Source organism: Lagenorhynchus albirostris, chromosome 4 (assembly GCF_949774975.1).
Source record: "Lagenorhynchus albirostris chromosome 4, mLagAlb1.1, whole genome shotgun sequence".
In the NCBI taxonomy this organism is placed as follows: domain Eukaryota; kingdom Metazoa; phylum Chordata; class Mammalia; order Artiodactyla; family Delphinidae; genus Lagenorhynchus; species Lagenorhynchus albirostris.
This window is the reverse complement of record NC_083098.1, coordinates 62,596,006-62,623,877: the sequence shown is the minus strand read 5'-3', so window position 1 is coordinate 62,623,877 and position 27,872 is coordinate 62,596,006. Positions and strand designations below refer to the sequence as shown.

Below are 27,872 nucleotides of genomic sequence, written 5' to 3'. Positions count from 1 at the left end.
AGGGATATTCTCTGTGTGTGTGTGTGTGTGTGTGTGTGTGTGTGTGTGTGTGTGTGTGTGTGTGTGTGTATGTATGTTAAAGAATCACTGAAAAATTAGGGAGATTTTGCAGCAAAGGTTATAAGATCTCTGGCTTGATTTATCACCATATTTTGTTTCCTAGATATAACTTTTAAAAAAATTAGGATCCCTCCAATGGGTTTATAAATTGAAAGTATGGAAAATTTCTTTGGAAAATCTGTAAGAACTAGAAAAAAGTATTTGTGACCTCTAGAGAAATGATAGAAAATTATGTAAGGGTTTCCTAAACTCAGAGTTCAAAAAGTTTCTCACTTAAGGGAAAAAGACACTCTAAAAATCATACAGATTATCCTCAAAAATTTGCATTGCTCCTCTTTTATACTCTAGCTTGCTGATTTAAAGAGCTCAGTATCTCTGCTGTATTTTTCAAGCCAGGCTAAACTGACCCACTACCTTATAAATTTAAATCCTTTACAAATTGGCTATGGGATTTTGATTGATTAAAGTGATTCTGAAATAAAACATATCATTTAATCTCACTTCATTGTACTACAACCACAGAATATATGGATTCTCATACATGTATGACCTGCATACAGCTCTCAATGTTTAACTTGTAATAGTGAATTAGAGGCCCGTTCTTGAAGTAATCCAGTTTCGGTAATAAGCCACTTTTGTGTAGACTCCAGGTTTGTTCTTTTGCCCACAGTTATCTCCCCAGCTCACAATTCCAATGAGATACCAGGTATCTTTAAGATCCTTTCCAACTAAAGGTCCCCCAGAATCACCCTGAAAATAAAAAAAGAAAAAAGAGAAAGAAAATTAGCTAAATGTAAAACTTGTTACTTAAGATAGTTTAATGAACCACATATTTTATTATTAGACAGTATATGTATAGATTACCAATTCTAGGATAATTAGTTGAAACATGGGTTTCAAAAGTTATAAAATTCAATTTCCACATTTTATTTTTTCAACTTTATAGATGAATAATTCACAAATAAACATATATATTTAAAGTGTACATCGTGATAATTTGACATATATACTTTGTGAAATGATTACCACAATCAGGTTAATTAACACACCCATCACCTCACAATACTTTGTGTGTGTGTGGGTGTATGTGTGTAGTAAGAATGCTTAAGGTCTACTCTTAGCAAATTTCAAGTACACAACACAGAAAGTCAATCTGATGTTAGTTTTTTCTGACTTCATGTAAGGTGCCTGAGCTTCTGTTTTATCAGACAAAGCACCTCCCGATGTACCCCAGTAGCAATCCCTGTATTCCTGCTTAGACCCCTGTGCCTGAGTCACTTCCTCGATAACTTCCCCAATTTTTCTATGACTAGAGCTTTGCCTTATTATGTACTGAACAGTCATGGGGCAGGAATCTTACCTCTGCTCCCCAGTCCAGTGAAAGCTCTTTATGACCACCAGTCTTTCCAGAGGCTTATCACTGATCTTACTGTTCATCTAGATTCTCATTTTCAGTGTGTTCCTGTCACCACCTCCCACTTGCCTGTCATGGCATGAACCTCTCTTTGGATTCCCTGAATTTTAGATGCCTCCTCCACATTCTCAGCAACTGGGGCTAGATTCTGCTCTTGCCCAGCGTGTATGCTTGCAAAACTCCCTGCTATTTTTCTGACAGAGGTTGTCTATGTTGTGTAATTGGTGGGACTCTGCGCAGGGCTTTCTGCCACCTGATAACAATACAATTCCCATCATTTTAGCATGTGGAATCACCTCCTTGGAGTTTTCAGGAATCTCTCATTATAAAGCAGTGCCTCCAGGAAGAAACACACTTTACTCCTTTGTCCAAAAATATACATGCAGGATAGATGGTGGACAACAGAGTAGGCCACTGGAAAGGGGACTAGATATTCACACCATGGCCTAATCCACCTTCTCAGCATTAACAGCTTCTCACCTCTCATCCTCCTTAGGCTGAGACCCAACAGAGTACTTGGAGTTGCCTCAAATATGAATTATAATTTCACACCTTCAGAATTTTAGCTATGCTTTTTCTCTTTTCTATAATATTCCCCTCTTATTCTATAGGGTAAGTGCTCTTTATCCTTCAGCCTCATTGAAGTATCGTCTCTCTAATACTTGTTCCAGAAATGTTCCTTCAAGCTAAAAATGTTTGTTCTCCACACTTGAAACTAATACAATATTGTAAATCAACTATACTTTAATAAAAATTTTTGTTCTCTGTTATATAATTTATAACATTACATCATAGTTCATTGTTCATGATTGTTTCCTTTCTAAATGTGAGCTCTTTAAGGAAAGGGACTCTGCTTTATGAACCTGTGGATTTTTGGTATTAAGAAAATTTAATTTTATTGGTTGGTTGATAGCATCAAAGAAACTCTTTGCTTATTTTGTTTTGCTTAATAAAACATTTAAAAATATGTGTTTGAGATTTGCATTTATAAATTTTTGAACAGACAAGATCTCTGTATTTTACTAAAATAAAGAGCATTTTAAGCCAGATACATTTTTTGAGGTCATGATATCAAAATAATCTCTCTCCACCTACCATACAGGCATCATAAATTCCTTCCAGATAGCCAGCACAAAACATCCCAAATTTTATATGTCTGCCATACATATGTGGCTGCTTGCATACATCATCACTTATGATTTTCAGTCTGGCTTCATGAAGATCATTTTGGGATTCCCCTTAAGGAAAAACAAAGTAATTTTAGTGTTTACAGTAAACATCTTAGCTAGAATGAAGTGTGGACCTTTTCCCGATTTTTTTTTCATACTAAAATTGTTGATACAGGATGAGGTTAATGTAAGCAGTTCCTAAAGAAAAAAAATTCTGTTTAATATCTGGTATATGTAAATGATAATCGTCCTTATCTCATTTTTATAAATACCTATACTAGCAAGAAAAACATTTTGTTTCTTTTTCTGGAACCTTTGTACCTTAAAAAACAATCAGTTAATGTATTTAGGACGGCATTTTTAATTTTTATTTATTTATTTATTTTATTTTATTGTTATTTTTTTTTGCGGTACATGGGCCTCTCACTGCCGCGGCCTCTCCCGTCGCGGAGCACAGGCTCCGGACGCACAGGCCCAGCGGCCATGGCTTACAGGCCCAGCCGCTCTGCGGCACGCGGGATCCTCCCGGACCAAGGCACGAACCCGTGTCCCCCGCATCAGCAGGCGGACTCCCAGCCACTGCGCCATCAGGGAAGCCCAGGATGGCATTTTTTAAAAAATAAAGTTTGTATTTCTAGATTCCAGATTGTTCCCAGAAACTTTTCAGGCCTAGTTTGCTTCCCTGGCTTGATAAAATAACTATATACATTTACTTTATCCTTTACATTTTATGAAGAACTTTCACATACATAATGACATTTAAAGGCAATGATTTCATTACCTCTTACAATTTTGGGACTCCATAAACTAGATCCTGAGTTATAGAAACCAGTATTAATGCAGAAGACAACTATTTATGATGGAAAACAATAATATCACAAGCATTCAGAGTTTCTTTATATCAACCATATGCTGATTGGGAAACTGACCCTGTAGTAGACAGAATTCTACTATGATCCCCAAGATTCCTATGTGATCTCCTTTCTCTGAGGTATGGGTGGGATCTGTGAATATTATGGATGTCATTCTCATGATTAGGTTATGTTCTGTGGCACAGGAGAGGGAATTTTGCAGATTAATTAAGATGTAGTCAGTCTGACAGTGAGTTCATAAAAAGGGAGATTTTCCAAGGTGGGCCTGACCTAATCCTGTGAGCCCTTTTAAAAAGGGCTTAGGCCTTCCCTAAGTTCAGGGAGTTTTCGCTAATGGTGTTGGAGAAGCAAGATGCCATGAGCTCTGCAGCTGCAAGAAACTGAGTTCCATCAACAACCAGCTTGGAAGAGAACTCAGAGCCGTAGATGAGACCACAACCCCAGCCAGCACTTTGATTGCTGTTTTGTGAGACCCTGAGAAGAGAACCCAACTAAGCTATGTCTGAACTTCTGACTCATGGAAACTGTGAGGTAATAAATGTGTGCTCTTTTAAGTTGTTAAATTTGTGGTAATTTTTTACACAGCAGTATAAAACTAATATAGATACTAATTTCTGTAGAATGCCAATTCGGGATTTATTTCTGGACAGGTGTGTTTGCTAAAATGTTTTAAAAATGCTCAAATTATTCTGTTCTTTGAATATAATTGGTGTAATTTTTTTTGCCTACTACATTATCAATTAAAAATAATTCATGTCGGGCTTCCCTGGTGGCGCAGTGGTTGAGAGTCTGCCTGCCGATGCAGGGGACACGGGTTCGTGCCCCGGTCCAGGAAGATCCCACATGCCACGGAGTGGCTAGGCCTGTGAGCCATGGCCGCTGAGCCTGCGTGTCCGGAGCCTGTGCTCCGCAACGGAAGAAGCCACAACAGTGAGAGGCCCGTGTACCGCAAACAAAAAAAAAAAAAAAAAAAAAATTCATGTCCAGTGCCGGGAAGGGTTGAAATGCATATTGTAGGTGACAGTGTAAATTCATAAATTTTTCATAAAACTAGTTGGCAAAAAGTTATAAAAATTATAGTCTAACACAACACTGTAAATCAACTATACACCAATAAAAATTAATTAAATTAAAAAAAACCCATAGGAAACAAACAAACAAAAAGTATAGCCTATAAGTCCTATACGTCCCTGAACTGTTTCTCAACTATTGTGGGAATGCTTAATGACATTTCTCAGAAAGTGTTGATTTTTTCCAAAGAATCAGCTTTTTATTTCATTAATTTTCTCTATTTTTTGGTTTTGATAGAATTCATTTTCACTCTTACCTTTATTATTTCCTTCTTCCTGTTTATTTTAGGTTTATTTTACTCTTCTTTTCCAGTTTCTTGAAATGAGAATTTATGTTATTGATTTGAGACCTTTCCTGTTTTCTAATGTATGCATTTGCTATGTTTCCCTCTCTCTTTACTGTTTTAGATACATCCTGCATGTATTGATATTTTTTCATTTTCATTTTATTCTATGTATACTTACAATTTTCTTCAAGATTTTCTCTTTGACCTATGAATTATTTAGAAGTGTATTGCTTAATTTTTAAGCATTTAGAGATTTTCCTGTTATCTGTTACTGGTATCTAGTTTGATTCCATTATCATCAGAGAGCATACTATGTGTGATTTCCATTCTTTTACCCTAACTAATCCAACCAAACTGTGTGGAAAAGTCTGACAGAATAATATTGATGGACATTAAATCACACTGCCATAAATACGGCTTAGTGCTCCATGATTCATTTTGGGATACCCACCACCATGAAAAAGTGCTCCAAATCCTGTGACATAGACAGTTGAATTTGGTTGGAAGGACACAGAGGCTTCTGGCAAACAAACTCTTCGGATCTCATCAGTAAAGGTGACGCTGGATGATAATTGCACAACAGCAATGTCGTATTCTTTTGCTGGGAAGTGATATCTCTCATGGACAATAATTCTTTCGATATTTCTTTTCATTAATGGAGGGTTGATTGTTGTTCCAAAGCTAACAGTCCATTGATGTGGATTTGATTTACTGGAAAAGATTAGAAATGAACAGAATATATGAACTGCATTACAATAATTGCATGCAGGCTAATAAAGGAGAAAATTCCACCCTAAAACACTTGGTTGCAATGATAGTTTTCTTTGACCATATAGTCTTTTGCTACTGTTTTGAAAGATAAAATGTATACAAACGGCATCTTTGAGCTGAAATTCAGTATAGAATTATTGAATTTTAGAACTGTAAAGCACATAAAATATTATTCATTTATTTCTTCAGCAAATATTTATTGAACATCTACATGTTGAACCTTATTTGAAGTGCCGGGGATAAAGTGGCAAACAAGATAGAAAGGTCCCTGCTGGTGGGTGTATTTGATTTCAGTGAAGGAAAAAGAGCAAAACAAATTAATGAATAGATAAATAATTTCCCACAGTGATAAGGTCTATGAATAAAATAGGGCAATGGAATAGAGTACAAGGGGGTAGTTAGATAAGCCTCTTGAGATCATGGCATTTGGGATGAGACACGGTTGATGAGGAGTCAGCTGTGAGAAGGTGGGGTGACAAGTTTTCAGGCAAACATCTCAAGGGCTTAGACCAGACAGGCTGCAGTTCAGGACACAAGGGAATTATGGTGGGGGATGAGATCGGCGGGGTAGGCGGGGGCCAGATTTTAGAGTGTCTTATACGTCGTGAATAAAGTGCTTAGATTTTATTCAAGTGATATGGCAATTCACTGGATGATTTTAAGCCAAGCATAATGTAGTCTCATGTTAAAAAAAAAAATCACATTGTTTCTTTCCAGAGAGTAGATTGTTAGAGGGCAAGAGTGAATGAGGCAAAGTTGTCATAAGTCCTATAAGAGATGACCAAGTGTGGGTGACTTCTAGCTTATGGGCTTGAGCAGCTGGTAGATCCTGGCACATACAGGGACTGGGAAGGTCATCTAGTAATGAAAGGTCCTCTAGTAAAGGCTTTGTTTTATACTTAAGGAAAATAGGGCCTAGATGGTTTAAATTATATGCCTAGTATCACATGTCTGCTTGTCTCTCTCTGTTCTTTATAGGACACCATCTTCCACCAAAATGTATTATTAATAATGAGATTAATGTTCCTTAACTAATTAATTGAACTAACATCATCCAAGAGGGATAAGCAAAGAGACAGGTACTGCCGATATAGATACTTGTTTCTCAACCTAATTATTTCTTTTTTTTTTAAATTGAAGTATAGTTGATTTATAATGTTGCAGGTATACAGCAAAGTGATTCATTTTATATATATATATATATATATTCTTTTTCAGATTCTTTTCCATTAGCGTTAATTACAAGATATTGATTATAGTTCCCTGTGCTATACATAGGTTCTTGTTGTTTATCTATTTTACATATAGTAGTGTGTATCTGTTAATACCAAATTCCTAGTTTATCCCTCCTCCCTTTCCCCTTTGGTAGCCATAAGTTTGTTTTCTATGTCTGTGAGTCTATTTCTGTTTTGTAAATAAGTTCATTTGTATCTTTTTTTTAGATTCCACATATTAGTGATATGATACTTGTCTTTCACTGTCTGACTTACTTCACTTAGTATGATAATCTCTAGGTCCATCCATGTTGCTGCATATGACATTATTTCATTCTTTTTTATGGTTGAGTAATAGTCCATTGTACATATATACCACATCTTCTTTATCCATTCACCTGTTGATGGACACTTAGGTTGTTTCCATGTCTTGTCTACTGTAAATAGTGTTTCTGTGAACATTGGGTTGCATGTATCTTTCCGAATTAGAGTTTTCTCTGGATATATGCCCAGGAGTGGGATTGCTGGATCATATGGTAGCTCTATTTTTAGTTTTTTAAGGAACCTCCATACTGTTTTCCATAGTGGCTGCACCAATTTACATTCCCACCAACAGTGTAGGAGGGTTCCCTTTTCTCCACACTCTGTTCAGCCACAGTTTCTTTATTTAAAACCTTAAGGACCTGATACTAGGATAATGACTACTACCCCTACTGACTTTCCAAATAAGTGTAAGTGTAACACAATTTTAGAAAAGAAACTGAAAGAAGTTTTTCTCATTTTACCTCAGTAATATTTGGGGACATTGATTATTACTCAGAAGATGATAAAACTCAGAGGTTTTTTTTAAGCAGTAGTAGTAGCAGTAGTAGTAGTAAGTTAACGTCAATCACTTACATCCTAAAGCAGTGCGCTGCGGTAACAAGCCACGTATTACTAATCAAGGTGGCGCCACATTGATGTGTGTCATTATGCTGAAGGGAAGCTTGCCAAGGCCAGGAAGACTTGCCTGCAATCTCTCCGGATATTATTCTGTTCACTATTAATGGAACAGCTCGTTTACCACAACCTGAAAGAGATGACATCATTAGATTGTAAGAAACATCTCTATAATCCCTGATACAGAGAAACTAGTAGAGTACTGCAGTGCAATATTTGCATGTCATTATATAAACATGTACAATATTAATATCCATCCTCTGTATTTCCTGATAGTTGATGTTTTGCTTACTCCCTCCCTTTATAGATGTGGATATATATTGCCTACTAAAGCTATGTAAGGCTGTAAAGTGTTGACACACCAAAAAGTGTATGTCCTGAGGACCTGCAGTGTCAATTATCCAGATGTTCTGGGAGCTCCTACTAAGATTATTGTTTCCCAGTTTTAGATGTTCCCACCATGTTACTTTGACATGAAGCCCTCACCAAAAGAACTAGTCAGAGAAATAATTGCTAATTCCTTGGAACTCCTACCCCCATACAGTTTTCTGAGTGACTAGTTCCTAAAGTGAGCACGGGTTAATGTATCATGACCAGTCTCTTACTCTTCGGGATGGAGGGTTCTATGTTTCCACATAAACATCACATTCACTATTGGTAGGAATAAATATGTACTTTATTATGTGCATCAGATCAGAGATTAGTTTGATGCTTAGGGTTCCTGCTAAGAATTAAGCCTGTTTAAAGCATGGTGCTCATAAAGAAAACATGGTAGGTTCAATTCTTGTTCCAACAAATTAGGTATCAAAAAGGAAATTCACTTTACTGGTACTGATTACACTCCTTCTGTGGCCAGTCATTTTAGAAATCCCCATCACTCTGCCATCTCTAGTTTAGACTACCATTTTTCTCATCTGAAGGACTGCAATAGCTTCCCTGTTCATCTCCCTGCCTCCAGCTTTGCTCTTCCAGTCCATTCTCCACACTGAAAACTGAGTGACCTTTCTGATGTGTGTAAAACCCTTCAGTGACTTCTCGTTGCCCTCCAAACAAGGTCGAAATGTTTCAGCATGGTTCTGGTCCTTGATCATTATTAATCACACCCCTTTCCCATGCCCACCCTATTCTATATTACAGCCACACTGACATTTTTCAATGACAAGAAATGACCGTGTTCTTGCTTTTCTGAAGACATTTTTACATTCTGCTCCCCCTGCCCGAGACACTCATTCCACTTGTCACTTGATTTTCTGTCTTTCCTTTCACCCCAAGGATCACTTTGTGACCCCACAAGACCAGGTTAGCTGGCTCTGATTGACTCTCATAGCACTGTGCTCTGTCTCTGTCATAGCGTTTATCACACTGTTTTAACATTTCCTGATTTATTTATGTCTTCCCCTACCTTCAAACTCCTAACTTTAGAGGAGGAATCATGTCTTATTGACACTTGTATTCACTTTCTGGCACTTGGTAGATGTTAAAAAATTATTTATTGAATGAATGAATAAAATGTATAGTGTGTTTGCAAGACACAGATGAAAATGAAAGAACAACTTTCCTAAAATTCATCACTGCTATTATAAAATCTTTCAAAATTTAGGTCACAGTGATATAAAGTGAGTGAGTGGAGCTGCTGTCAACCATCAAGATGGGTATAATAAGTAAATTTTATAGGTCAGTCACAAATTATGGGGTCTATCTCTTTCCCATTTATCACTTTCTCATTTTATTTCTCAGTAGAAAGCATATTTCATAGCATTCAAAAAATTAGCAAGGCAAGTTTATTTATTCCAAACCAGAAATATATAATTTCTTCAAACTGCCCCCAAATTCCCACCATGTAAAATGTTTTTCTTGAACATTACAAAAAGATTGGTCTTAGGGAAAAAAAGTATTTTCATCTCTTACTCAATTGTTATTCTCTCCCAAAGAAAATATGGGACATGGGTGGGAGATTATGAGGTAATATTTGAAGATATTATCCTCCCTGATATGGAAATTGAACTTGTTTTTACAAGCTAACTAGACTTACATGCTTGGACAGTTAGCTTCCCTGTCGATGAGCTCATTGCTGAAAAACAAAATAGAGCAAAGAATGATAATTTGATATTCTTCTGGTTGGTCTCAATGACCAGAAATTATCAGAGGATACTGACCGCATATGGATTCTAGAAACTTGAGCATATAGATCAGTCAGGAAAGTGGTTATCTGATATAACAGAATATGTGTACAGTTTTTGTAGAGATTTATAGGCAACCGCTGATTAGGTGGGTAATACAAGCAGTAGGTAATTAAGGCACAAATATTGGATGATCAAAACTCACAAATCATTTGTATTAATACAGAACAGTGGTTTTCCAATGGTGCAGGATAAAACTTCTTTGGATTTTATTTAAGGAAATAGAGAAAGAGGGGAAAGAGGGAGCAACTAGATGGGGTCTTCAGGTTCAAACCCAGGCTCAACCAGAACAGGTCTGCTTTTATCTCTTCTCTTTTTTTTTTTTGTTACCGGTACGCGGGCCTCTTACTGCTGTGGCCTCTCCCGTTACGGAGCACAGGTTCCAGACACGCAGGCCCAGCGGCCATGGCTCACGGGCCCAGCCGCTCTGCGGCATGTGGGATCCTCCCGGACCGGGGCACGAACCTGTGTCCTCTGCATCGGCAGGCGGACTCTCAACCACTGCGCCACCAGGGAAGCCCTATCTCTTCTCTTTATTTAAGATTTCGCATAAGCCTTTCTTTGGTCAAAGGGTTTGGGAATGGAAAAAAAAAAAAAAACTTTGAAAACTACCACATAAACTATATTTAAAATACTTCTAAAACATGGTTCCTAAATTATTAAAATTATTTTTTTCTGAGGTATAAACTACTGTATATTCTTATCAAACACCGGCTGAATATTGGTAAAGGCCAATTATTGGACAGAATCTAAGATTAAATTCTGTCATTTCCAACAAAGTTAGGAATCTGATAAAGGAAATACAAACATTTAAACTTAAGCTGACGGACAGTTGCATGAAAACTGTGATGTTTTTCAAAATAAAAGGGCTTAATGAGTAGAATGAGGGTAGATTGGTTTTACTTATTTCTACCAATGCCATGTTTCTCAGACTCATATTCTTTGTATCTAATTTCTCATTATACACAATAAGAATGTTTCTTTCTACTTACCTTCTATAAATTTCACTTGGGAAACTAGTGATAATGAACTCTACAAAGTGGGAGCTCTTGAGAATATCCAATTCAGGGATACCCTTAAAGGCATACCTAAATCATTATATGGTGAAGAATCAATTTCTCAGGTCAGATTCTCAGTACTTACTTATGAAAGGAACTCAATTTTCAGTCAAATATAGTTTTAAGGTAGTAAATTTCTTATTTTATGTTTTTAAATGTAGGCATACCTTGGAGATATTGTGGGTTCGGTTCCAGACCACTGCAATAAGGTGAATATTGCAATAAAGCAAGTCACAAAGTTTTTGATTTCCCAGTGCATATAAAAGTTTACTTTTACACTATACTGTAGTCCATTAAGTGTGCAATAGCATTACGTCTTGAAAAAACTATATATATATATATATATATATATAATTTTAAAATACTTCATTGCTAAAACATGCTAAAAATTATCTGACACTACAGCGTTGCCACAAACCTTCAATTTATAAAAACACAACATCTCTGAAGTGCAATGAAGGGAAGTGAAATAAAAAGAGGTATTTTAATATGTCACATGTTGGTAATAAATTAAAATGGAAAATAGTATAATGTTACACTTATTCAGTTAAAACTTCTTCAGCTTAGTTTGAGCAAGATGCAAATCACCCCTTTCCAGGAATGATACCAGGGTGAGTGTAATAGTTGGGAGTGTAATTGAATTTTTAAGGAAAGAGAATGATTACACCTGGAACTAAACTACCCATACACAAGTAACTAGCTGTTTCACATTTCCAGTTTTGACCAAATGCTTTTACTTTCCACGTCTAGAAGTGAAAAGAAACATTAACACCTTAGTTTTGAAAGTGACCCTCTAACACACTTCTGAGTTGGGAGTAATCATATTCAGGTCAGTACATGCTACAAGTAACATGATGATAACTGGAACCCACATCAACAACAGGTAGGCAGTGAGCCGCTCTTCCACAGCCATGGTGTTTGCAATTCAAAGGAGCTGATTTTAATTTTGCTCTGACACACTACATCACGTGAAAGACCCACACCAAACACTTATTTGTCAAGCCAAAACACAGATTCTTGACAAATTATGGATAAATCTTGGGCTGCAGGGTTGTTTCTAGACTTGGTCTAGAATTTCTGTGGTTCTCCATTCATTTGAAGTCCCCCAAATTAAGTTTTGCTGGAGAGCAATGTTTTTGTCTGTAAGAATTGCCTTGAGGATTCTACTGAGCTTTCTACTAAATGGGCCTTTCCTAAGTACTAGTAAACACTGCTCTTTTTATATTTGGAAATTTGGAAAACTTCAAGGTTATAGCTTTTTCTACCACCAGTTACTCACATTAATGCTTTCAGGTTTCCAACGCATATGCACAATTTGCTGGCTTTCTAAGAGGTTATGGCCTATATGTTCCATATTCTATTTTCCTGTGTATCTTCATGGTATTTCTGTGACTTCAGGAATAACAAACATTATCATTGCAAGTTTATAGATGAGAAGATGGAGGCAAAGGCATGGGCCAATTACTTGGGTGTTCCTGCAGTGACTCAGTGGAGTTAGAATTAGGTAACTCTCAAATCAGGTTCTCCATCAGCACATCCTGCCCTTTACTCTACTGTAGTCATTAAAATAAGCTGCAGGTCACAAACTGAACCTATAAGAAACAAAGAGCCCAGACAACTGATGACCATTTCATACTTCATTTCTGGTTTCAGATAGTTCAGGCTTTTAAGTTCCTGGCAGATTAACTGCTTGTTGGAAATTACATAGAACACATCATGTAATTTATCAGAGCTTCCACTATTTCACAACCTCGATTCATTTGTTTCCCCACAAACAAGAAAACAAAGAAGGTGGATTAAGCCCTTGACAGGTTCTTCCCTCCTGGGTTGGGAGAGGTCCCCAGGTTTATTCCCTGACTAGCTGACTCTTTGTCTCATCAGCAAACTCCTGCCCATCCCATTCCTGCAGATTTTCACTTCCTGGTCAGGTTTCCTCTTAAAGGGTCAACCAGACCCTTGCAAGGGCAGGGCCTTCTGTTTCACATCTGATATTAATCACACTTACTCTGAATCTCTTCTGTGACTCATAATTCTGGTGTCCCCTGGAATTTGTACGGGAAATCTGCACTTGTCTTCCAGAAATAGATGCTTGTGGAAGCAGCTTAATGTACAGGGTTAAACAGGTTTCTGTCTAGCTGGTCTCAGAGTCTTTAGTATGCTAATATAAGGGATGAATTTCCAAGAGGTGAATATCATAGACTGAATTTCTGAAATGTGTTTGACCACACCCTTTTTTCACAAGCCTCTCAAGAAATTAGTAATCTAGATTTGAATGTTTGCTCCTTTTTTTAAAAAAGCTATTCATTTATTTTTGGCTGCACTGGGTCTTTGTTGCTGCACACGGGCTTTCTCTATTTGCAGCGAGTGGGGGTTACTCTTCGTTGTGGTGCACGGGCTTCTCATTGCAGTGGCTTCTCTTGTTGCTGAACACGGGCTCTAGGTGCACGGACTTCAGTAGTTGTGGCATGCGGGCTCAGTAGTTGTGGCTTGAGAGCTCTAGAGAACAGCCTCAGTAGTTGTGGTGCACAGGCTTAGTTGCTCTGCGGCATGTGGGACCTTCCCGGACGAGGGCTCGAACCCATGTCCCCTGCATTGGCAGGTGGATTCTTAACCACTGCACCACCACGGAAGTCCCGAATGTTTGCTCCATTTAATTATTGGAGTCCTTAGCCTTTTTTGCCCCTCTTTCACATCTATAAAGGTGAATTTGCCTAATTCATAAGAATATAGAAACTAGACGCTGCATGTAAAGGATATAGAGAAGGGCCTTGATAAAGATTACTTCTCGTTCCTATGATTTCTTTTCTAGTTTAGTGATTTTTAAAGCATTACTTATAAGAAGGCTTTAGTGGCTCCAAAATTGATTTACCATTTTCTCAAATGCCCATAGGAAAAAAAGTTAACATAAACTCCATAATTTCACTGTTTACAGAAACTATTCATATTTTTAAAAGGCAACAAATGAGTTTATGTTTTAGAAACAGAAAAACAGTTTTTGCTAAACACTTGGTATTTTCACCTGCTTAGTCATGGAGGAAGTGGCTGGCTCAGATTGCCTATGTTAGTGGTAAAGGTTTGATTTTATTTCTGGATGAGTGCCAGTCAATTACTACAGAAAAAAATCACTTGACAACTAACTTCAGACATGCTTTCATCAGAGAATAACAAAACCTTTAAAAGTCACTTTTTTAACTTGAAATTTTTTCCATCTGAATTCTAGCCATTATTTGGAATAGAAATAATGGTAAATAAGTTTATGATTAGACAAAAAATGGACTTAATAGAGAACTTCACATCACATAGAAAGGCACCTACTTACCATTAACTTCAACTGATGAGGCATTTATTGACAAAGCTCTGGTGTTACTTATCTTCTTATATAACATGCTACGGATTTTCCTTTTTCTCACTGCCCTTGACTCAGCAGAGGGGAACTGGAACACCATAATCACATCTACTGTCACACCATCTTCCTCTGGACTGTGACACACAAGAGAAAGGTACTTGTTCAAAAAATACATCCAGTATTATCTAACTCTCTTTTCTGTATTGTCTTCTCCTGAATTATGCCTCAGTTGTTGAAAGTGTCAAGAACTAATCATCTCACATTGATAACTCATATATGTCACTTTCTGACTCAAGATCATTTCATATGTTCCCTCTTCAAGTTTTCATTATGTTCTGAGTGAATTTTCCCCATTAATTTGAAGGCTTGCTATAGCATTTGAGTTAGACTCAGACACCAAAATTTTATCATCAAAATTATAAACCCTGAGAATTGGAAAAAACTTTAATGGTGTCTTTGGCCAGTCCCTCGTGTGATACCTTCATCAGCTCTACAGCTTCCATGATAAGTGGTCATCTAACCCCAGCACAGTAATTAAAAAGATTTACTTCTCTAAAGAGGGTATTTCTCTTTGGTCAGCTCTGATTATAAGAGAGCTCTTCACTTGGAGTTGAAATATGTCTCCCTAAAGCTTACATTCCATAGGCTTAGGTCTACCAATTGGGACATACATAAAACATCAGTTCCCTCTTCCACATAAAATATTTGAAGACAGTGATATTCTTGGTGTCTGAGTCTTCTCCAGATTACACATGTCCAGTTCCTTGAACTTTTTTCATATACACAAGTTCAAGCCCCTTCACTTGTGGGGTTGAATTTTTCCATACTCTTAAAGTAGGAAAACCAAACAATTAAAGGACTTTAAGAAAAATGGAAACCTATGTGTTGATCTGCCATGTCTTTTATTTTTACATTTCAAAAGATCCAAGCTTTAAAAACCACTGAAGCCCTATTTTCCTGAATTCTTCGATTTAAAAAAAGAGGGAATCATATCAGTTTAAAGGCATTTTATATATTGTGGTTCATTTTAGGCTTTGGAATGTGAAGATATAAATAAACAGAATTTTATGTCAAATTGGTAAATATACAATCTAGTAATTTTCCCTGTTTTTAAATCAGAGGGAAAACATTGTTTACCAAGTGGGATTTCCCTGGACCCACACAAAAGCTTACAAAATGATAGTGGCTACAAATTCAAAGGAGTTCTTAAGACTATGATAATTTTGCTAGGATGCTATGGCAAGTCAGAATTTAAAAACGGAGGGCATGAAATCTAGAAAGTTTTGGGAAATACATGCTTTTTATCTCCTAAATATTATAAAATTTATCCAATATATATTGTAAAATCCTTCTGGAGGTCACTAGTTACTCGATAAAGGTATAAGGAACTTGGGGTAAGTCTGCCAATAAAGCATTAGCCTATTGATGAGAAAACCGATTATTATTTCCTTCAAATAGATCTGTCTGACTATATTCATTTTCTTTAAGAAGATGAGTCACACAGGCCCATATGTTTGTATCTGTTACGTATATGTTCTGCTATGAGCTTTCCAAATAACACAATTGAAACCTCTGAGCAATTTCTGCAAATGACAGGAGTCTTCCCTCTCCACCACAACAAGCAGAAATTCATTAAAACAGGAACATCTTTTTGTTTGGGCATGGCTCCTCTAACTAGGGCTTCATTACAGGTAAGACTTATGATCCCATTTTGTAGTCAACTTTGCCTTCTTAATACTTTTGAAATGACATGTGTATTGAAAGAATACAGCTTGGTGCATTCAGTGACATGCTGCTGGGTTTTCCCAAAGCTATGGTTTCTGGTAGTCCCAGGCCTTATAATCAGTTGATGGGATTTGAATCCTGGTTCTGTCACTTGCGGAATTTTGAACATATCACTTAAGCTCCCAGAGTCTTAGTTTTTATGTTTACAAACTGGTGATCGGCCCTGTATCTCGAGACTGTTGTCGAAATAATATTTATAAGAAATCCTAGCCAAAAGCCAAGCTCATAGAGGCAACAGTATATGAGGGTTCCTATCTCTTTTGCCCTTTGTCACTCCAGGATGTGAATCCACCTTTGCCCAAACATACATACGTCAGTTTGACTACTTGGTTCTTGATATAATGCTTGTTCAAGGCCGAATCTATAAATGTATCATCCACCTGTTATTACAATAAGAGAGAAACTATGTGTTAATAAGATATTTTATAAGAAGAATATACCCCTGATTAAATGTTAAAGCGATAGAAAAATGTTTTAACATGAGTAATATCATGATTTAAACCAGTGGTTCTCAATTCCAACTGTGCAACAGAATCATTTGCAGAATTAAAAAACAAAAAATGACTTAAGATGCTGGGGCCCCTCTCCCAGAATTTTGGTTATAAATTGTCTGGATGGAACCTAGGCATTTGTATTTGTAAAAATCTCCTCAGGTGACTCTAATGTGCTGACATAGGTATCTGGGGTAAAGGTTATCTTCCTAAAACTCCACAGAAGGTGAAGCAGAAAGTTGCAGAGCAGAGATGGGACATGGAGGGAGGCCTTGAGAAGTGGTGGAGAGAACCGTGGCTCAGTGCTGGGTTTGAAGCCTGCTTATCCTGCTGCTCTTGAACTGGGTGACCTTGGAAAAGTTGCTGAACCAAGCTGAGCCTCAGTATCCTAACCTCTAAAACAAAGATATTGCTATGCTACTCATAGGGTTGTAAGGATTAAACACATATAAAATGCTGGGTATATTTTGGTAGTAGACTGCCGGTGGATCAGGTTAGCCCCCATTCTGGCATCACAGGTCTCAAATTTCTCTGCAGGTCTTTGGCTATAAGTACAGGGAAGAGGCATTAGAGATTTAGGAAAGAGCTAAAAATTTTCTAATTGTTGTTGATTCTGAGCCCTAGGGTAGGTCAGGAAGGAAGAAAGAGTAAGGTGGTTTTACAGGTTTAGGTCAAAGTTGTGTTCCTCAGTTTATGTCAACAGGGGAGGAGAACAAAAACTACTGTTTGGGGTCCATTTGCACAGAATTTTAATTGCCTGCCTAGACATTATGATACTGTGACTTATCACACCTAGATTTTTGCTTGCAGTATCCCCCAGTGACCACCTGGTGGCAACAGTGTCATCTGAATGCAGGCACTGCATTTCGTATTTGATAGTAGATGAGCCAAATGTGCTCATCTATTTAGGACAAAAATTATGTCCTAAATCCTTAAGAAAGAGACAAGAAAACCACCTCTCATTTTGAAAAACCCAAAGAATGGAAATAAAAAAGAAGACTGTTTCAGAGATCAAGGAACAAGTTGTGACTTCCTTAGCAGTATCAGGCATTCATAAAAAGCTTAATTGGGAAACAAAATATATATCCCCCTTACTCCTTATAATAACTGTATGAAATAAGAATTATTTTGATTCTTATTTCATTTGAAGAGGAAACTGACACTCGGAGACATCATGTGAATTTCCCTAGCATCATGTGGATTAGTAAACTGGGACTTAAATCTAGGTCTTCTGTCTCTAGGTCCATCTCTTATCAATCACACAACCTCCTTGTTAAATGTGATGTACATTTTACTTCAATTTCTTTCATAGAACATACAACAATAAGTTATAACATAAACAGTCGATTGACTTAAAGTATAAAACTTTTAAACATATATTTGGTAATATATTTTTAAACTTTAGATCAAAGACAGTATTTAGAAAATAGAGAAATTGCTTGTATCCAGAATATACACTTACTTGTACTTAAATAAGAAAAGCTTAAATGGGCTGAAGAAATGTGGGGTTTATATGTTAGAAATGAAATTATTTTGTAAGATATGTTTTTGCAAGACCACTAATTGTTTTAATCATTTCTCTTCCGACATACACAGCCAGTCCTATTACTCAGTATCTGGGGGAAATCCAAAAGAAAAGAAAAGACTAACCAAAACAAAGGGGAGAAAAATGACCAGTATTAAAAGGAAAAAAAAGTAAATAGTGTTTGGGAATCTAAAGAAGTTTGGTTTGTAATTATCCTCTGAAATTCTACCCGCGATAGATCCCTTGGCTGTTTGTGACTTGTTGGTGAAGGTACTGGATTAAGTTTTTGACTCTGGATGACATCATTCATCTGGCAAAATACCTGCTGAGAAGAATATCTAGCCCCAGCATCCATTCCATCTTTGAATAGTTCAGGTGTCTGGAAAGATAGGAGCTGAAAGAATGATATAAGAAGAATCTAGGTAGAAGTAACTTTGGTAATCACAGAAATATAGAAGTCTCTTCTCTATAATTCAAATTCCAGGACCGTGTCCCTATAAAGCCTCATTGGTTGGGTCTGGGGTGAAGCCCAGGATCTTTATGTTATCCTAAAAAATGCTGGGGCACAGAGAACCCTGTAGCTAACAGGGTTCCTACACTAAAGGAATTTAAAACAGGGAAATCAGAGAAAACATGAACGTAAACTTTATTGCTGAATGGAGTTTATGTAAGAACTAGCTTTCTAGAGACCCCACCCAAAAATGTTTCCCTGGCAGATTAAGGCTTATTTCATCAGAAACATTCTGCCAGCACTTTGGCATTCTAATTCTAAATTCTCAGAAGTTTCAAAGGACACTTTTTTTAAGCTGTGTGCCAACTTGTTCTAAGTTTATTATTTACATATCTTAATAGAGTTAGTGATTTATAAATCTATCTTGCTCCCATTTGGAGCCATTTGTAGAGTCTTGTAGTTGGAGTTAGTCCCTCATGTTGAACAAAAGACCTTCTTTCAAGGTAGTACCTCTTTATATTTGATGATTTTGAAATGCTGGAAGTTGCACTAAGTTCTAAGAGGGCAACTGCAGGTTAGTTGGGTGTTTAATGGAAGAGTTAGGGAGAGGCCTTCAATTCAAACAAACAGACGGGCCCAGCAATTTAGCTCTCATTCCCAGACTACCTCTGTTCACACATGTAGCCCGCCTTTCAGTTTAGATGCTTCCCAGCTTGCTCCTCTCACAGCAGTCTTTGTACTCACATAGGGGTGTTTCAGAGCTGAGACCACTAACTTCAGAGAGATATGCCACTGAAGACTGGCCAATGGAATATGAAGGCAGTTTCTACCAACATCTCACCAGATGAGTGCCTGATAACTAAAAGTTTAGAGCCAAAACATGCCAAAAAAAAAAAAATTCAGATCCTGTTGCTTTCTGCTAGTTATAATAAGAGTGGCACACAAAGGATGGTATAAGAGATGCTTTTAAAAAACACACCTTTAACCTTAAATAAGGTTCAATTGAAGTTGCTTTACTCCAGGGCTGAACTCAAGGTAGAAATAGAGATTAGAGCACAATTGCTTTTGAGTCTCTGGTCACAGAGTCATATGTTCAAGGGCCTCACCATCTGTCATTCATCCCCACACCCACAACCCCCATCAACACCACCATTACCTTTCATGCTTGGTAGTGCTGTTTTCAGGCATGTCCTGTTTCCCTCTGTACTTGCCCTTCTCAGGCTATTCCTTTGGTCTGTAGTCCCCTCTCTGATTCTGCTGGCTCTGCTTTTCTGAATCACAACTCTCCTTCAAAGTCTATTTCAGATAAGACCTACTTTGGGTTTATTCCTTGAACCTCAGAGTAATCTTTCCTCTTCCTGTCCTAATTGTTCTTATTCCTCTTATATCTTCTACTCCTTAATATAGTTATTTATGAAAATATATTATCTCCTCTACTAAACTGCAAACCTTTTATGGATAGGGACAATCATTCTTCTTTTCATACTCTACAATATGTAAGAATTCAGCATGCTTTTTTGAATGAATTAATAAAAGGAAGTAAAAATTTGTTTATCAGAAAGCCTTGCATTTATCAGGAAGATTTTATTAGTGCTTTTAATGAGATTTACATCAGATTGAGATCAGTGCTCCTAGAGAAAAAAGAAAACTGCACATGAAGTATTTGAGGGGAATTTTTTCTCCTTGTTGACATTTTCAGTAATTTGATTCCTATGGATTAAGAACTCCTACCCATTGATATGTACAAGCAACATGTAATGGTTACCCCTCTCCAAAGGCAGCCTATATTCTTTGCCCTCTAAAAATAAAGACCATAATCTTGATCGTTCTTATTGCAATCCTTTAAAGTTGTTATTCTATCTATTTAAAATCCAGATTTTTGGCAAAACCCAAGATTTAAGAAGTCAGCTGTGAATCATTATCCTAAGCCTATGTAGAACATGGCCAACCTGAGCACTGATGGTGCTCACAGGATTTTGATGCTTATTGGTCTTTTGATCTCTTTACCCCTCAAGGAACTAGAAAAAGAACAAACTAAGACCAAGGCTAGCAGAAGGAAAGAGATAACAAAGATAAAAAAGAAATAAATGAAATAAAAATCAGAAAAACAATAGAAAAGATCAACAAAACTAAGAGCTGTGTTTTTGAAAAGATTAACAAAATTGACAAAACTTTAGTGAGACTATCTAAAAGAAAAAAGAGGACTCAAACAGAATCAGAAATGCAAGAATAGACATTATAACACAAAAATACAAAGGATCATAAAAAACTACTATGAACAATTATAAACCAACAAATTGGATAATCTAGAAGAAATGGATAAATTCCTAGAAAAATACAACCTACCAAGACTGAATCATGAAGAAACAGAAAATCTGAGACCAATAATGAATAAGGAGATTAAATCAGTAATCAAAACCCTCCTAAAAAGGAAAAGCTCAGGACCAGATGGTTTCACTGGTGAATGTTACCAAACAGTTAAATAAGAATTAATGCCAGTCCTTCTCAAACTCTTCCAAAAAATCAAAGAAGAAGGAACACACCCAAACTTATTTTGTGAGGCCAGCATTACCTTTATACCAAAGCCAGATAAGGACACTACAAGAAAATAAAACTTCAGACCAATATTCCTGAAGCAAAAATTCTCAACAGTGTATTAGCAAACTAAATTCAACAGCACATTAAAAGGATCATATACCATGATCAAGTGAGATTTATCTCTGGGATGCAAGGATGGTTTGACATATGCAAATCAATAAATGTGACACAACACATCAATAGGATGAAAGCTAAAAGTCATATGACCATCTCAATAGATGCAGAAAAAGCATTTGACAGAAAACAAGGTTCTTTCATGATAAAAACACTCAACAAATCACGTGTAGAAGGAACATACCTCAACATGATAAACTCCATATATGACAAATGCACAGCTTACACCAAAACTCAACAGTAAAAGATTGAAATCTTTCCCTCTAAGATCAGGAACAAGATAAGAAGGGTGCCCACTCTCACCACTCCTATTCACCATGTTACTGGGAGTTCTAGCTAGAGCAATCAGGCAAGAAAAAGAATAAAAGGCATTAAAATCAGACAGGAAGAAGTAAAATTGCCTTTATTTGCAGATGATATAATTTTATATATAGAAAATCATAAATATGCCACCAAAACACTGTTAGAACTGACCAATGAATTCAGTAAAGTTGCATACATATCAAGAGAAATCAAACATATAGAATCAACATTCATAGTGTATAGAAATTAGTTGTGTTTCTATACAATAACAACAATATATCTGAAGAAGAAATAAAACAACATGATTCATAATAGCATCAAAAACAATAAAATACTTTGGGGTAAATTTAACTAAGGAGGTAAAAGATCTTAACAATGAAACTTCAAGACTTTGGTGAAAGGAGCCCTCGTGCACGGTTGGTGGGAATGTAAATTGGCATAGCCACTGTGGAGAAAGCATGGAGGGGTCCTCAAAAAACTAAAACTACCATCTGAGCCAGCAATCCCACTTCTGGGTATAGATCCAAAGGAAATTAAAACAGGATCTCAAGAGAGATATCTGCACTCTCATGTTCATCACAGTATTATCCACAATAGGCAAGATACGGAAACAACCTAAGTGTCTGTCAAAAAATAAATGGATAAAGAATATGTATATACATATATATACAGTTGACCCTTGAACAATGTCGTCGTTAGAGGTGCTGCCCCCTGTGCTGTTGAAAATCCCCATATAGCATAACATCCCTCTGTATCCACAGTTCCCATATGGTTCTCTGTATTCATGGTTCTGCATCTGTGGATTCAACCAACCATGGGTCAAATCATATAATCCTACAGTATTTACTAATGAAAAAAAATCTGCATATAAGTGGACCCTTGCAATTCAAGCCCATAGTGTTCAAAGGTCAGCTGTATATTCCTCAGCCAGGAGAAAGAATGAAATTCTGCCAACATGGATGGATTTTGAGGGCATTACACTAACTGAAATAAGTCAGACAAAGACAAATACTTTATTCCAGTTTTATGTGGAATCTAAAAAGCAGAATTCATAGAAACAGATAATAGAATGGTACTTATTAAGGCTAGGGGATGGGAAAATGGAGAAATATTGATCAAAGAGTACAAACTTCTGGTTGCAAATTAATAAGTTCTGGTATCCCATGTACATTGTAATGATCATACTTAATGACACTGTGTTATATACTTGAAAGTTGCTAAGAGAGTAGAACTTGTGTTCTCACCACACAAAAAAAATGGTAATTATGTGACATGATGGAGGTGTTATAGTGGTAACCATTTTGCAACATAAATGTATCATATCATCACATTTTACACCTTAAAATTACACAATGTTATATGTCAATTATATTTTAATAAAGCTGAAAAAATTGATACAAGGAAATGAAGAAACTAAGAATGAAGACATCTTTATATAATTAGTAATGTAATCCCAATGTGTTGGCTAAGTAAAAGTGGTCTGACAGAGCATATAAATTTATAATCTTTATGGATTTAAAAATTAAATGGGAGAAGAATTGATGTAGAACTGAACTTCCTATTATAGCTTAGTCCCTTCCTGACAAATAGAATAATTTAGTGGAGATGGCACCTGTTGGAGTTAACCTATATGGCTTCAAATCTCCCCTCCTTGATTTACCAACTGTGGACCTTATCTTCAGAGGCTTAGTTCTCTTATCTATCTATAAAGTGTGAATAACAATGCCTCCTTTGCAGTGTTATATTGAAGATTAGACATGAAATATACAACAGTTAGCGTTTTCTTTCAGTATTCAAATTTAACACATTGAAGGCAGAGGTTGTGATACACATTTTCCTCTTTTAGTCATACCTAATCTTCAGTTTTGAAATGAACGTGAGTTTGAGCTCCCAAGTAAGAACTCAGTCACATTCTACACCCAATTTTTCTAACCTCTGAACACAAAGGTTTTTTTTGTTTTTTTAAATAATTGCTACTTATTTTCTTTTCTAAGCCTTCAAATAAGCTTTCAAATTCATCTCTTCTCTGAGCATAGGACCATAGGCCTACACCAGACATTGGGCCTCTTACTTCTCTTACATTATGCAACTCCAAACTTTAGGTAGTCTAATACCTTTGCTAAGTTGTTTACCTTGACCCGGTTGCCTTTTCTCAAGAGAAGAGCTTCCTGCTTCAGAGAGCCAAATCTCTCATTGGTGTCTTCAAGTTCCTTTAGAGAGTGTTCCTAAACTATATTATCTCCTTACATCACTTCTGTTTCCAAGTTCTTTGTCTCTACAACTCTAGACACATAGTCCGAAGGATAGTTTGAGGATCATTTCAGGCACTGTTTCTGGTGTTCCTGGGCACAAAGAAGATAAAATTTAGGACTGCTTTGGGCACAGGAGAAGTGAGTTTTTTTGGAGACAACACTAAGAAAATTCCTAACTGATGCCATTGTTAATTCAGATGGTGGTTACTGGCACATGCTAATACTATACAGTATTCAATGACCATTGAACCATGTGGGGGGTTGGGTCAGAAATCTGCATATAACTTCATAGTTGGCTCTCTGTATCCCTGGTTCTGCATCTGTAAATTCAACCAACCACCAATCATGTAGTACTGTAGCACATATTTGTTTATTTATTTATAGCACGTATTTATTGAAAAGACTGCATGTAAGTGAACCTGCACAGTTCAAATCCATGTTGTTCAAGGGTCAACTGTAACTGAAAGAGAATAATGTACCAGGGATAATTACTTGACTTCTGGTGTTTTGTGGGATGGTAGATGGGAAGTAAAATCACACAGATGATTCTTATGGATGACGAAAATGTATTAAGAAAATGTAATCTAAAACCCTAACTATATCGTTTACTAGCTGAATGATCTTGGGTAAATTAACTTTTGTGTACCTTGATTTTTCAATTTGTAAAATTGTGATAATAATTATACTTACCTCATAAGTTTGTTTTTGAGGATTAACTAAAATAATACAGATACAGTGCTTAATGTGCTAAGCTAATTGAGTGCTTGGCATTTAGTATATGTTAAATAGTGTTATTGCTATAGTGTTACAAGTTTTTAACTTTCACATTTGTAATGATCCTATACTTTAAAAATATTTCTGAAATATATTTCTTCAAATGAAGTGCTCGCTCAGTCAGTGATCCTACTCAAACTTATAATAATAATAAAAATGACCTACCTATTTAGGAATATCATGGTGTCTGGTTACTGGAGTATTCTCTGAAGAATGGTATGAAAGATGAGATATGTCTGTGCTGCTATCTCAAGGAACTTGAATGGGTTTTAGCAGTATCTGAGCATGAACTCATTTTATATTTGCATCTCTGTTTCCATTCAAATCAGTGAATCCCCAGTTATGAGGAAGAACAGGACCTACAACCTGTATTTCATGGCTGTCTAATTAGCACACACATAGGTCAGAGAGAAGAATCTGGTTTCACACATTGGGATTTAGCAACAATAAAAAGGAGTGGCTCAGGATGAGGCATGAACACTTCCTGTAATTCTCCTGAAGGTAAATTGGTGGGGATTGGAGAGAAAGGGACATTGTCTCACTTAAACAGGGCTAAAATAATACACAACCTTTCCTGACCACGTGAACCCTAGTTGATCTTCCTTTTCTTTGAAGTTCTTCTGTACTTATAGTCCTCAACATATAGTTTAGTCCTTAACCATATCATGTCATGCTGTTCAGTTTCATGTGTGTTACTATCATCTCTCCAAGGAGATGGGAAGCAGTTTGAAGAGATGAGGATCATCGTTTTTTTTCTGTAAGACTCAGGGGCTAAGAAGTGTCATAAGCTGAATAATCATACCATATATTGGTGAGACAGATTGTTTAGTTAGTTACATTGGGAAAACTGGATCACTACCTGGGTTCCTACTTAATATCACATTCAAAGGTGGACTTCAGATGCATTAAAAACCTTCTGTAGAAGGTAGAAGTTTAATAGTTTAATAGAAGAAAATACAGTAAAATAATTTTATAACTTAAAAGAGGAAATAACTTTTAAAAAAACTTTAAAAACACAACCATAAGGCTGAGAAAACTGATAAGTATGATTACTTTAAAATTATGGATTTTTGTTTTATGAAGGGCAATATGGTCCAAATTAATAAAAGATGGAATGGATAAGTGCAATGTCTACTACCAACAAACTGTTCCTATCTAGAAATCATAAAAGTCAGAGCAGAAATAAATGAAATAGAGATGAAGAAAATAGAAAAGATCAATGAAACTAAAAACTAGTTCTTTGAAAAGATAAACAAAATTGATAAGCCTTCAGCTAGACTCATCAATAAAAAGAGGGAGAGGGCTCAAATCAATAAAATTAGAACTGGAAAAGGAGAAAGTTATTATACAATGGACACCACAGAAATACAAAAGATCTTAAGAGACTACTACAAGCAACTATATACCGATAAAATAAACACCTAGAAGAAATGGACAAATTCTTAGAAAGGTACAATCTCCCAAGACTGAACCAGGAAGAAATAGAACATATGAACAGACCAATCACCAGTACTGAAATTGAAACTGATTAAAAAACTCCCAGCAAACAAAAGTCCAAGACTAGATGGCTTCACAGGCAAATTCTATCAAACATTTATAGAAGAGTTAACACCTATCCTTCTGAAACTCTTCCAAAAAAATTGCAGAGGAAGGAACACTCCCAAAATCATTCTGTGAGGCCAGCATCACCCTGATACCAAAACCAGACAAAGATACCACAAAAAAAGAAAATTACAGGTCAATATCACTGATGAATATAGATGCAAAGATCCTCAACGAAATACTAGCAAACTGAATCCAACAATACATTGAAGGGGTCATACCCCAAGATCAAGTGGGGTTTTTCCCAGGGATGCAAGAATTTTTCAGTATCTGCAAATCAGTCAGTGTGATACACCACATTAACAAACTGAAGAATAAAAACCATATGATCATCTCAATAGATGCAGAAAAAGCTTTTGACAAAATCCAACACTGATTTATGTTACAAACCCTCCAGAAAGTGGGCATTGAGGGAACCTGCTTTAACATAATGAAGGCCATATATGAAGAGGTGCAGCCTTTGGGAGGTGATTAGGTCATGAATGGGATTAGTACTTTAGAAAAGAGACCCCAGAGAGCTCTTTAGCTCCCTGCTCTGCACCATGTAAGGATACACCAAGAAGTCTGAAGTCTGCAACAAGAAAGAGGGTTCTTGCCAGAACCTGACCATGTTAGTGTCATGGTTTCAGACTTCCAGCCTCCATTACTATTAGAAATAAATTTCTGTTGTTTATAAGCCACTCAAACTATGGTACATTTTTATAGCAGCCCAAACTAACTAAAACAAGGGATTTATAACACAAAGAATAAATTAAAGCCATGTGCTCTGCACAAAACAAGAAAATGCATTTTTGCAAGAATGAATACTAATAAAAGAATACATGTGAAATACAGTATGGTTGTCTGCAGGGGGAGGAGAATGAGAGTGTGGTATGAAAGTAAAAGAGAAGAAATAAATAATGACAACTAGAGAAAGACCTTGTAGGTCCTTATGATGATAATGTTTCATCACGTAACTCAGCCTTTGTACCTGAGGTTCTTTCACACCTAAAAACGTGTGCTTTAGTGAAGCTTCAAAGTTCACCTTCAAACACATACCTCTATAAGTGAATTTCTTTCACTTTTTTTAAAAAGACCTACTTCATTCCTGTCCATTTACTTCAGTAGAAACAATGTCTTAGTTAGCCTAAAACAATGCCAACAATATTGGCTGTAAAACATAAAGAAAACAAATTTTAAACTTTCCTGTTAAATTATAAATATTTTTTCAACAAAGAAATTGTATATCTTTTAAACTAAGATTAATTAATTTATTAATTAATTTATTAATTTTTAAATTAATAAATAATTAATTTATTATTAATATTTTAACATTGAGGAGGTTATGTGGAGTCACTCAGGGTCAGAGGAATAAAAGAGGTACTAGGGTATGTATCCAAGTTTTTTCTGGCATTCCTCAAGAAATGATCACAAATGCTATTATCTAAGGTGCTCTGAATATAAAAGAATGGAGGATATATATCAATCTATAAATGTAATTATTGATCTGGGGGGATGAGACTGCAAAATAAAAAAATTGCATAATTTAATGAGAATTGAAAATATAGATTAAAAACTCCATTTGTGATGTGGCTGTGAATATGTTGCAACTGGGTAT

The 27,872-nt window shown here is 36.3% G+C and overlaps 1 protein-coding gene across 6 annotated transcripts in view; it reads right to left on the bottom strand.

The window, feature by feature from the left end:
• Positions 1-538: 538 nt before the first annotated feature.
• Positions 539-27,872, bottom strand: part of TMPRSS11A (transmembrane serine protease 11A) — a 51,059-nt gene continuing 23,725 nt past the window's right edge. For 5 of the 6 annotated variants that reach the window (XM_060148075.1, XM_060148073.1, XM_060148072.1 and 2 more), the window contains 8 exons: positions 18,504-18,575; positions 16,478-16,545; positions 14,354-14,514; positions 9,829-9,867; positions 7,755-7,926; positions 5,324-5,583; positions 2,570-2,712; positions 539-810 (listed from right to left, as the gene is read on the bottom strand). In XM_060148075.1, coding sequence (XP_060004058.1) covers positions 649-810; positions 2,570-2,712; positions 5,324-5,583; positions 7,755-7,926; positions 9,829-9,867; positions 14,354-14,514; positions 16,478-16,545; positions 18,504-18,575 — 1,077 coding nt within the window. In that variant the 3' untranslated portion in view covers positions 539-648. The remainder of the gene's footprint in view (positions 811-2,569; positions 2,713-5,323; positions 5,584-7,754; positions 7,927-9,828; positions 9,868-14,353; positions 14,515-16,477; positions 16,546-18,503; positions 18,576-27,872) is intronic. The other variant, XM_060148074.1, reaches the window with a different exon arrangement.